Source organism: Canis lupus, chromosome 17 (assembly GCF_003254725.2).
Source record: "Canis lupus dingo isolate Sandy chromosome 17, ASM325472v2, whole genome shotgun sequence".
Taxonomy (NCBI): domain Eukaryota; kingdom Metazoa; phylum Chordata; class Mammalia; order Carnivora; family Canidae; genus Canis; species Canis lupus.
The window spans coordinates 62957854-62970038 of record NC_064259.1 but is presented as its reverse complement, the minus strand read 5'-3'; the positions used below and the strand labels follow the sequence as shown (position 1 = coordinate 62970038).

Sequence of the window (12185 nt, the reverse complement as noted above, 5' to 3'; positions counted from 1 at the left end):
ATGTAATAAAGTATTTTTTATTACACACACATATGCACACAAAGTGAGTGTGTTACATATGCAACATACTCAAAGCCTGAACTTATTTACTTCCCCAACTCCTGTTCCCAAACCTCCTCCTCCTGCTGTATGATGGATTCACCATTTCTCAAGTTAATCAAGTAAGATTTGGAATCATCCCTGACCTTAGAGATATAGGCACTCCCCATTCCAGCTTCCTTATAATCTATTGTAGACATGCAGCACTTAACACATTATCAGTCTTTCTATTTTATTTTTATTTTTTTTTATTATTGGAGTTCAATTTGCCAACATTTAGCATAATACCCAGTGCCTATCCCTCCAAGTGCCCATCACCCAGTCACCTCAACACACACCCCCCACCTCCCCTTCCACTACCCCTTGTTCGTTTCCCAGAGTTAGGTGTCTCTCATGTTTTGTCACCCTCACTGATATTTTCACTCATTTTCTCTCCCTTCCCTTTATTCCCTTTCGCTAATTTTTATATTCCCCAAATGAATGAGATCATATAATGTTTGTCCTTTTTCGATTGTCAGTCTTTCTATTAACTCGTGAGCAGTTTGGGAGTTTGGAGTAGGATAAGGAGAAAAGGGAATGATATTTAATATTTTTGTTGGGTACTAACAATGCATTTGGCACGTTTATGGCACTAAGGAGGGCACTTGATGTAATAAGTGGTGGGTATTATATGCAACTAATGAATCACTAAATTCTACCTCTGAAACTGAAAAAAAAGAATACATTAATACATTTGACTAATTAAAATATTTATTGAATTCAATTTTCATGGTGAACATTACAGAGATACATGAGGGATGATAAAGAGAATGCTGGCCTTCAAGTTTACAATCTAGAAGGGAGGTTAAGAAGTACACAAAGTGCTTTGAGAGTTCAAAGGAAAACAGATAATTTTTTTCAGAAGATGGAAGAAAATAAAAGACCCTGGGAGAAAAATAACAGCATACTTAACTTCTATAATCTCTCCTAAAATTTCATCTGTTTGAACTTTTCAGCTAACTACACTTGGTGGTTGTAAAACTGCAACTTTTCTTCTTAGACTTGAGTTCTAATGGCCCTAGAACTGTAAAAATTGTGGCACAGGTTTATATCACATAAGAAAACATGGTCCTAATGTTTATAATCTTCAGCATGCTTTCTAAATGGTTAAATCATAAAAAGAAAAGTTACACAGAAATTTACCAGTTCACAGAGAAGAGTAAATGGATAAGGCAGCTGACACAGAGTACAGACCATTCTTTTGAGAAGTTTGACTTCTGAAAGCAAGGACTCAATGGGACTCTCAGAGATCAAAACACTACATACTTCTGGTTCTCCCCCTAAGTCCACAACGCTCCTTTTAGAACTGGAAACTTTAGTCCCTCCAATTTCATTCTTTGTAAAGACTGTTTTGGCTATTCTGAGTCTTTTACCTTTCCATATGAATTTTGGGATCGGCTTGTCAAGTTTTGCAAAATCCCTCCTGGGATTTCGATAGGGATTGTATTGAATCTGAAGGGATTGTATTGATCAGTTTGGAGAAAATTGCCATATAAATAATATTGGGTCTTCCAATCAATAAACATGGAATGTCTCCTCATTTACTTAGATTTTCTTTAATTTCTCCCAGCAAATTAAGTAGTTTTTAATATATAAGCCACGTATTTCTTTTGTTAAATTATTCCTAAATTGGTTGCTCTTTTCGATGCTACTGTGATTAGAAATGTTTTCTAAATTTCATTTTTGGACTGATTCTTCACTGCTAGTATATACACTTGCAACTGAGTTTTATATGCTGATATCATATCCTGCAACCTTGCTGAACTTGTTTATTAGATCTAATAGTATTTTTTGAATTTCTTAAGATTTCCTATATTATGATGTCATCTGTGAATAAAGACAGTTTTTCTTCTTCCTTTCCAACATGAATGCCTTTTTTATCCTGGCTTGACTGCACTAAGATCTCTAGTACAACACTGAAGAGAAGTGGGGAGAGCAGATATCCTTGCCTTATTCTTTATCTTAGGGAGAAAGTATTCAGTGTTTAAATCATAAAATCATTATTAAGTATGCTGTTAGCTATGGGGTTTTAGTAGATGCTCTTTATCAGGTTAAGGAAATTCTCTTTTATTCCTACTTTGTTCAAAATTTTTACCATGAATGGGTGTTGGATTTTTGGCAGCTGCTTTTTCTGCATCCATTGTCATTTACTCTCTTAACACGATGCAATGCCTTTTCAAAAGTTAAACCACTTGCAGTTTGTGAGGTAAGTCCCACTTGCTCATGGAGCATAATCCTTTTTATATGTATTTGGATTCAGTTAGCTAGTATTTTGTTGAACATGTTTGTATCTCTCTCTCTCTCTCTGTGTGACTATCATAAATAAATTTTAAAAAAATTAAAAAAAATAAATAAAAAAGGGATCCCTGGGTGGCGCAGCGGTTTGGCGCCTGCCTTTGGCCCAGGGCGCGACCCTGGAGACCTGGGATCGAATCCCACGTCGGGCTCCCGGTGCATTCTCCCTCTGCCTATGTCTCTGCCTCTCTCTCTCTCTCTCTCGGTGTGTGTGACTATCATAAATAAATTAAAAAAAATTAAAAAAAAATGAACATGTTTGTGTCTATAGTCATGAGGGATATCATTCTATAGTTTTCTTGTAATGCCTTTGGTTTCGGTATCAGGATAATACTGGTCTCACAGAATAAGCTGAGAAGTGTTCATTTCTTTTTTGAAAATAATTTGTGAAGGATTGGTATTATTTCTTCTTCAAATGTTTGTAAGATGACTGCTCTTTTTAATGTCTTCAATTTTTGTGTTCTCATTGTATCTCACACAGCATTTTATCCCAAAAATGTAAGGAAATGAATGGAATTATACAACTACATCCAAGAAATGACTAAAATAGTATTTTAAACAGTATCCTGAATTTCAACCAAAGGCACTTTTACTATGAGAAAATACTATGAAGCACCATCTTACTTTTAAGTTTAGGAAAACTAGAATATTTACTTACTAGGCAATAGCTCTCTATCAGCAGTCTCTGTGCAGCTCGGATAAGGGTAAAATAGATGGCCTTTTTCTAGTGGATATGGAATCATTCGAAAAGCTGAGGGAAAAAAATACATACGTTGACATTCCATTCAGACTGACTTTTATCCCATACTGTAGATCAAAGCTACTTTGGAGACATATTTTTATAAAATTTTCACATAGCATTTATTAATTTTCTTAGAGATACCTTTCAGAGGAAAGAAACAAAGTAAGCAAAAGAAGGAATAAGGGGAAGAGTAAGATTTATTTAGAAAATAGTGAATGGTCTGGCTGAAATAAAACTAAAGGGAGTAGTGGGTAATAAGGCTGGCTGGGTCCTTCTTGCCTCCGTCTCCTCACTATAAACACAACAAACTTGACTCTGTGGGTATGTATTCCTTTTCTTCCAGGAATCTTTATAAAATTGCAACATGTATCACTGTTGTGACCATAATTCCTGACAACCTACAAGATTTCCCAATGGCTCCTAACTTTACCTGCTAGGTATCACCAAATTTTCTATGAGCAGAATTTTTTTTTTTTTTTTAAAGATTTTATTTATTTATTCATGATAGTCACAGAGAGAGAGAGAGAGAGGCAGAGACACAGGCAGAGGGAGAAGCAGGCTCCATGCACCGGGAGCCCGATGTGGGATTCGATCCCGGGTCTCCAGGATCGCGCCCTGGGCCAAAGGCAGGCGCCAAACCGCTGCGCCACCCAGGGATCCCTATGAGCAGAATTTAATTTAGATCAGAGGCCACCAAAGCATTGCCCACCAAAGCATTGCCCTTTGGCCAGACCTAGACCACTATTTATATATGTATTTTTAAAGATTTTATTTTATTTGTTCATGAGAGACACACACACACACACACACAGAGACAGAGAGAGAGAGTGAGGCAGAGACACAGGCAGAGGGAGAAGCAGGCTCCTTGCAAGGAGCCCAATGTGGAACTCAATCCCAGGATCCTGGGATCATGCCCCGAGCCAAAGGCAGATACTCAACCATTGAGCCACCCAGACATCCCATATATTTATAAGTAAAATTTTATTAGAATACAGATATTAAAACCATTTCTTCATTATATTATGTAAGGCTACTTTCATGCTATAAGAGTCGGGTAGCTATAACAGAGACTATGGCTGCAAAGGCTAAATACCGGGGATCCCTGGGTGGCGCAGCGGTTTGGCGCCTGCCTTTGGCCTAGGGCGCGATCCTGGAGACCCGGGATCGAATCCCACATCGGGCTCCCGGTGCATGGAGCCTGCTTCTCCCTCTGCCTGTGTCTCTGCCTCTCTCTCTCTGTGTGTGTGTGACTATCATAAATAGTTAAAAAAAAAAAAAAAAAGAAAATTAAAAAAAAAAAAAAAGAAACCACACTGTTAAAAAAATAAATAAATAAATAAATAAATAAATACCATTTGGCTCTTTACAGAAAAAGTTTACCTATCTAGATTATCATCAGCTCTTGCAAAAAAAATTTTTTTTTTAAATTTGAGTGAGCAAGTGAGAGAGAGAGAAAGTATGAGTAGGGGTAGAGGGAGAAGCAGACTCCTTGCTGAGCAGGGAGCCCAACACAGCTTGATATGGGACATGATCCCAGGACTCTGGGATCATGACCTGAGCTGAAGGCAGCAGCTTAACTGACTGAGCCACCCAGGCACCCCTCTTGCAGACTTCTTAAAGAAGGAATCTTTATTACCTACTCAACTAGCTAAGTATTCACCAAAATTGTGATAAGTTTTTTGTTTTTCCTTTAATGCTTAGCTCTATAAACTTTTGTCAAAATATGAACTTTGGGGCAGCCCAGGTGGCCCAGTGGATTAGCGCCGCCTTCGGCCCAGGGCCTGATCCTGGAGACCCGGAATTGAGTCTTGCGTCGAGCTCCTGCACAAAACTTGCTTCTGCCTCTGCCTGTGTCTCTGCCTCTCTCTCTTTCTGTGTCTCTCACGGATAAATAAATAAAATCTTAAAAAAATATATGAACTTTTCTGCCACAGTAAAAAGTAGGGATTTGCCCAAAGTCACAGAGTAAATCAGTGGTAACACTAGGAAATCATTCATAAAAAGATTATTTACAAAATACAGAGTAAGTCACATATTTGTTGAAGACCTCCTATGTGCCAGGCAGAACCGTAGGCACTGAAGACACATAAAGGCAATGAGATAGAGGACTTGCCTTTGAGGAGCTTATAGACTACTAGAGAAAAAGCAAAAGGAAGTTTAATTACCCAAAGACATTCTACTCCTAGTGTTAGCAGTCCCAATTTCATTAACCTGCATATTGTCAGTGACAAGCACACTGTCTGACCTCTAGCAAGTGGTTAATGCAGAGGTTCCCAAATTCTCTTGTTTCAAGGCTTCATGCCTCAAATTTTTTATGATGCCCCTAGGCTGAAAGAAATACCTAACGATTTTTTTTTTTTTTTTTTTTTTTTTTACAATCCTGAGGTCTTTTATTTTCTTTACAGTTATCATGCCATGAATTCATAGGGAATGGGTTCCAGCAGTTCAGGCTCCTTTCCATTGGTTCTCACAAAGTGTGCTTCTTTGAGTGGGGCAGGCTGGCGCTTCAGTTGGACCCAAGTACCTTTCTCTTTGGCTTCCTTTTTTTTCTGATCATTTTCCTTCACATGCTTCAGGAAGCTATCTCGGCTCTTTGAGTGTTTAATATGCTCAATGCGGACATTAATTCTCTCGGCAAGGATCTTGCCCTTAACTTGTTTGTTTACAACAATGCCAACAGCATGCTGAGTAACACTGTAGACTCTTCCAGTTTTGCCATGGTAACATTTGTGGGGCATTCCTTTTGAACAGTGCCCATTCCCTTGATGTCCACAATATCATCTTTCTTATAGATTTGCATGTATGTGGCCAAAGGAACAACTCCATGTTTTCTAAAAGGCCTAGAGAACATATAGCGGGTACCTCTCCTCTTTCTCCTTTGTGTTGGTCATTTTGGCGAATTACTGGAAGATGGTGGTTCCCAAATACCTAACAATTCTATTTAAGTAGTGGGTCCAAACAACTTTAAAGGCTTATGTCCTAACAACTTAGCATGGATTTGAAAAAACAAAAACAAAACATATAAATTAAAGGGAAAAATAATTATTTCATGTTTTTAAAGATTTTATTTTCTCAAGTAATCTTATATCCAATGTAGGGCTTGAACCCACAACCCCAAGATCAAGAGTCGCACACTTTGCTGATCAAGCCAGCCAGGTACCGCTAATTATTTCATTTTTAAACAACCACCTTTTCTTACTAATGGGATGTATGTACCTGTTGGGTTATACATAACTTCTCAAACCTTGGAATTTGACACGACCATCCTCATTTCCTGCTCCACACTGATTTTTGTTTTTCGGTGGTACTTCTTTTAATCATAGCAACTGGGGGATCCCTGGGTGGCTCAGCGGTTTAGTGCCTGCCTTTGGTCCAAGGCATGATCCTTGAGTCCCAGAATAGAGTCCCACGTTGGGCTCCCTGCTTCTCCTTCTGCCTGTGTCTCCGCCTCTCTCTCTCTTTCTCTGTCACTCATGAATAAATAAATAAAATCTTAAAAAAAAAAATCATAGCAACTAAGAAAAATCCAGCTTTGTAAAGCTATGACATCAAAAGAAATAGAAAATGGAGAGCCACCTAATAGTGAAACCTTGAACTGTTCAGAACTAACAGTTTTTTTTTTTATTTATTTTTATTTTTTATTTTTTATTTATTTATGATAGTCACAGAGAGAGAAAGAGAGAGAGGCAGAGACACAGGCAGAGGGAGAAGCAGGCTCCATGCACCGGGAGCCCGACGTGGGATTCGATCCCGGGTCTCCAGGATCGCGCCCTGGGCCAAAGGCAGGCGCCAAACCGCTGCGCCACCCAGGGATCCCAGAACTAACAGTTTGAATGATGCCTGACTGACATGAGTATTGCTGTGTTTCCACTGAAATTTTTAAATATCCCTTGGCACTCTTGTGAATTTGCTACAATGCCCCAAGGTGCCTCAGTATTAGGAACTGAGGGGGTTAAACCAATTCTAGTTAATGTGTATTGAATTTATTCTTGAATTTTTATTGACAGCAGAAGTGTACTTTCCAAGATAATCATAAAAATTCAACTGACAAAATATTTTGATTAAGCTTTTTCATTTTCTAAGTGATTTTAAGAAGTGACAAATAAGAGATCTGTTATTGTTGAATAACAATATAGTTCTCCAAAGAAGATATACAAATGACCAATTAGTGCATAAAAAAATGTTCAACAGGGATCCCTGGGTGGCGCTGCGGTTTGGCGCCTGCCTTTGGCCCAGGGCGCGATTCTGGAGACCCAGGATCGAATCCCACATCGGGCTCCCGGTGCATGGAGCCTGCTTCTCCCTCTGCCTATGTCTCTGCCTCTCTCTCTCTCTCTTTGTGACTATCATAAATAAATAAAAAATTAAAAAAAAAAATGTTCAACAACACTGATTATCAGGAAAATGCAAATCAAAACCACAATGAGATACCACTTCATATCCATTAGTATGGCTATTATTTAAAAAAAAGAGAGAAACAAATGTTGCCAAGGATATAGAGAAAGTGAAACCCTTGTGCATTGTTGGTAGAATATAAAATGGTACAGCTGCCATAGAAAATACTGACAGTTCCTCATAAAATTAAATGCAGAATTATATAATTTACTGGTTCCACTTCTAGGTATATACCCAAAAGAAATGAAAGCAGGAACTTGAACAAATACTTGTAATACCCATGTTTATAGCAGGATTATTCATAATAGCCAAAAAGGTGGAAATAGCCCAAATGTTCATTGACAGATGAATGTATAAACAAAGTATATTACATACAATGGGATATTATTCAACCCTAAAAAGGAATGATTTTCTGACACATGCTACAACATTAAGAGAAGTAAGACTGATTTAATGAGATAAATACTATATGATACCTACACTAGCCAAACTCATACAGAAGATAGAATGGTTACCAGGGGCTGGAGAGAGGGGAAGCATGGGGAGTCATTGGACTAATGGATATAGAATTTCAGTTTGGGATGATGAAAAAGTTCTAGGGATAGATGATGGTGACGGTGGCACAACAATGTGAATGTACATACTACCACTGAACTGTAAATTTTAAAACTGTTAAAACAGTTTTAAACAGGAGGGCCTGGCTGACTCAGTTGGCAGAGTGTGAGACTTGATCTCGGGTTCTGAGTTTGAGCCCCACAGTGGGTGTGGAAATTACTTAAAAATAAAATCTTTTAAAAGTAATAAAAAATTTTTAAAATTAAATGGTTAAAAAAATTAAATGGTTAAAATAGTAACTTTTATGTTATGTGTATATTACCACAATAAAAAATATATTTTTAAAAAAAGAACAAGAGTTGATATTAGTTGTGAGGAAAATAGTTTCATGATGTATATATCTGAAAAAAAACCAAAAGTCCAATTTAAAAAATATTAAAATAACTCAACCACATTAAAAAGCTTATAAATTAAGGGATGTAAGTTTCATTTCCTGTCCTTACAAACATGTCATTTAAATGAATACATGGCAAAATACTGTAATAGTTTCTCATTTTGCTTTTCCTAAATGTAGCATCAATAAGTACATGAAGTATTTCTCCTACCAATAAACCAAATAAACACCTCTGAGTTCACTTTGAAAAAAATCTGAACAACAATACTTCGGGACACTCAGACAATCTCATTTAGAAAGGCTGCCTGGGAATGCAATAACAGTCCAAGACATTAGTGGTACATTTGGAAAAGAATACTTACTGCCTTCCCATGTACACTGTAACAGGTTAAGAGCACCTTCTATTCTCTTCCAGTGCTGAAGATGGAAGAAAGCATAGGCGATTGCTTCACTATCCCCTCGTTTCAGAATGTGTTCTGGAGGTAAAATTAGACTTTTCATCTCTAGTAAATACTAGAAAGATAACACACACAAAGACACACCACAAGAAAATGAAAAATTATGTTAAGCTCAAACATTCACAAAAATGTAGATACGAATTTTATAAAATCAGTTTGATTTAAAAAAACAAACATTAAGCTAGTTGAGATGACAAAAGGGTCACACTGATAATGTGTATAAAATGCTTATATGCAAATTCCAAAGATCAGAATATTCCTAAAGGCAAAAATAAGGTGCTAAATAGTTTATGTATAACTCTGCTAAATACAAAATGGAAACTCAGCTGAGGAAATAATGTGAGAGTAAATATTATTTTTCCAAAAGAGAATTAAGTATAAAGATCTAAAATACAATTTTGGAACATTTGTGGTGACTTTCTTTTTCCTTATTCCCATTTTACAGGTGGAGGAACTCAATTGTGAATAAGTTCAATTAGACTAATATTTACTGAGTGCAAAGCACTATGCTTGTTAGGAAATGCCAGATTCTCTGGAGCTTCCTAACATAATGAGAAAGATTTCTTTTTTTTTTTTTTTAAAGATTTTATTTTATTATTTGAGAGAGAATGCACAAGCAGGGGGTAGGAGCAGGAGAAGCAGGTTCTCTGCTGAACAGGGAGCCTGATGCAGGATCTCAGGACCCTGAGATCATGATCTGAGCAGAAAGAAGATGCTTACCTGACAGCCGCCCAAGTGCCCCGAGAAAGGCAGATTTCTTAAGTTACTAATTATAACAAGACTATGTTGAGTGCTTTATTAGAGGTATAAACAGTGTATATAAGAATTTGGATAGGGTAGCCCCGGTGGCGCAGCAGTTTAGCACAGCCTGCAGCCCAGGGCATGATCCTGGAGTCCTGGGATCGAGTTCCGCGTCGGGTTCCCTGCATGGAACCTGCTTCTTCTTCTGCCTGTGTCTCTGCTTCTCTCTCTCTCTCTGTATCTCTCATGAGTAAATAAAATAAAATCTTTAAAAAAAAAATAATTTGGATAAAAGATATAAATTTTTAAACTTTTTTATAACAGCTTTATTGAGATATAATTCATACTTTACAATTTACCCATTTAAAGTATACAACCAAATAAATGTATATAACTCAATGGTTTTTATTTTTTTATTTTTATTTTTTTAATGGTTTATACAACCATCACCACAGTCAATTTTAGAACATTTTCATCACTGCAAAAAGAATCTCCATCCTCGTTAGTCATTACCCTCTAATTCCCATTCCCCCTAAGCAACCACTAATGTACTTTGCATTTCTACAGATTTGCCTGTTCTGGTTATTTCATGCAAAAAGAATCACATAAATTTTTAAAAATCATATAATATATGGTCTATTATAACTGGTTTCTTTCACTCAGCATAGTGTTTGAAGGTATGTCCATATTATATCATATACGAGTACCTCATTCCTCTTTGTGGCTGAATAATATTTCATTATATGGATATACCACATTTGTTTATCCATTTATTATTGGATGAACAATTGATTGTTTTCACTTTTGGCTATTGTGAATAATGCTGCGATAAAGATTCATGTACTTTTAATGTGAACATATGTTTTCATCTCTCTTGGGTATAGATCCAGGAATAGAAGTGCTGGGTCATATGGTAACTATACATTTAGGAGGTATTACTTATGATATAGGAGCTGAAAATAAACCACTTGATGGAATTTGGGATTTGAATTGATCCATAAAGATGCATAAAATGTGGATGAACAGATTGGACAGTTGGGTGGGGACACAGAGGGCTGTTGTACGCCAACTTGAACAAGGCTAAGAAAGCATTGCACAATACACATTCAAGGAATTAGTGAGTGTGCCTGTTAAAGAAGTTATAGCCTAGGACACCTGGGTGGCTCAGTGGTTGAACATCTGCCTTTGCCTGCCTTTGGCTCAGGGCATGATCCTGGATCCAGGGATCGAGTCTCACATTGGGCTCCCTGCATGGAGCCTGCTTCTCCCTCTGCCTGTGTTTCTGCCTCTCTTTCTGTGTCTCTTATGAATAAATAAATGTAATATTTTTAAAAAAAGAAGTTCTAGCCTATCAATTCTTATTCACATACGAAATTAAATAATATCTTAAATTCTTGAATACTTGCCTTAATATTATAATCCATAACAAAAGCAGTACAGTCAAATGTACTAATTACATAAAGAAAGATGCAGAATTCACCACTTGTACATCATCTTTACTATTAAAGTGGTAACTTAAAACTTTTCAGAAAATATTTAGTTAGCTAAATATTTCCTCCAAAGACTAAGACCAGAGTACATTTCCCCTACTTGACTGGTTTGAAACAACCTGTTTGGTTCTACATAATTTGATACCAAAGTATGTATCCTGAGGTCCAAACCACATTAACTTAAGCTATAAAATATAGAAAGAGAGACTCCTGAGAAGTGTCGTAAATGATATATTCTCACACTTCCAAATTCTGAGTTCCTCAGGTTGTGACACAAACTAAGGAAATAAATAACATACATTGGAGCTTAAATTTGTGAAACACTTTGTCAAACTGCTACAAGCAGGAAGAAACAAAAAAGTGTAGTGGTTTCAAAATTGAGCCTCTGGTTATTAATCAATATATATGTGTGTACTGTATGAATATATCTAAAATAATATTTTCTTTTTTTATGAAATGTGCCTTTCCAACACTCACTGAGCTTAATGCCTATTTTTAATTGCTCTTACTCCTATGCCTCAATAAAGCTGGGGAGAAAAAAGAATAGTTACTCTTAATCTTGATGTCTCTGGCTCTCTCCTCAAAGTGTAAGAATGCAGTTTGCTCATCAATTTATTTTAGCAGATGTCACAAGCTATGAGATTATTTACTAATCCAGTTTGGGGACTTAACATTTCCCATTCAGTTTCTTAAAGGAATGCAGCAGAGGTTGTGTCCTGGTCAAGCAAAGCCCATTTGCTGCCTGGTTGGGTTCTCTCCCCTTAGTGCCTTGGGCCTATATTCAGGAGGGTAATATTCTTTCTAATCCTCTCTAATCCTTGCCCATTTTTTTAAAACACAGTAAAAGATCACTCGCACCAGGCAGCTGTGGGAAAATGGACTCAAATAGCTGACCTCTGACATGACTCCTTATGTTCTTAGCAAGTGCACTAAGAGCTTCTTCAGTAGGAAGCAAAAAATAAAAAATAAAAATAAAAATTAATTTTAAAAATGCAGCCATCACAATGGAATCTCCATCATGAATTATCTCATTTTTA

General features: G+C 36.8%; 1 protein-coding gene across 12 annotated transcripts in view; it reads right to left on the bottom strand.

Moving 5' to 3' along the window:
- Nucleotides 1-12185, bottom strand: part of ST7L (suppression of tumorigenicity 7 like) — an 86422-nt gene that overhangs the window by 21885 nt on the left and 52352 nt on the right. For 9 of the 12 annotated variants that reach the window (XM_035700692.2, XM_035700687.2, XM_035700690.2 and 6 more), the window contains 2 exons: nt 8822-8972; nt 3032-3124 (listed from right to left, as the gene is read on the bottom strand). In XM_035700692.2, the coding sequence (XP_035556585.1) occupies nt 3032-3124; nt 8822-8972 (244 nt within the window). Of the gene's footprint in view, nt 1-3031; nt 3125-8821; nt 8973-9033; nt 9925-12185 lie in introns of those variants that run through there. The other 3 variants (XR_004806185.2, XR_007403083.1, XM_049095772.1) reach the window with 3 other exon arrangements.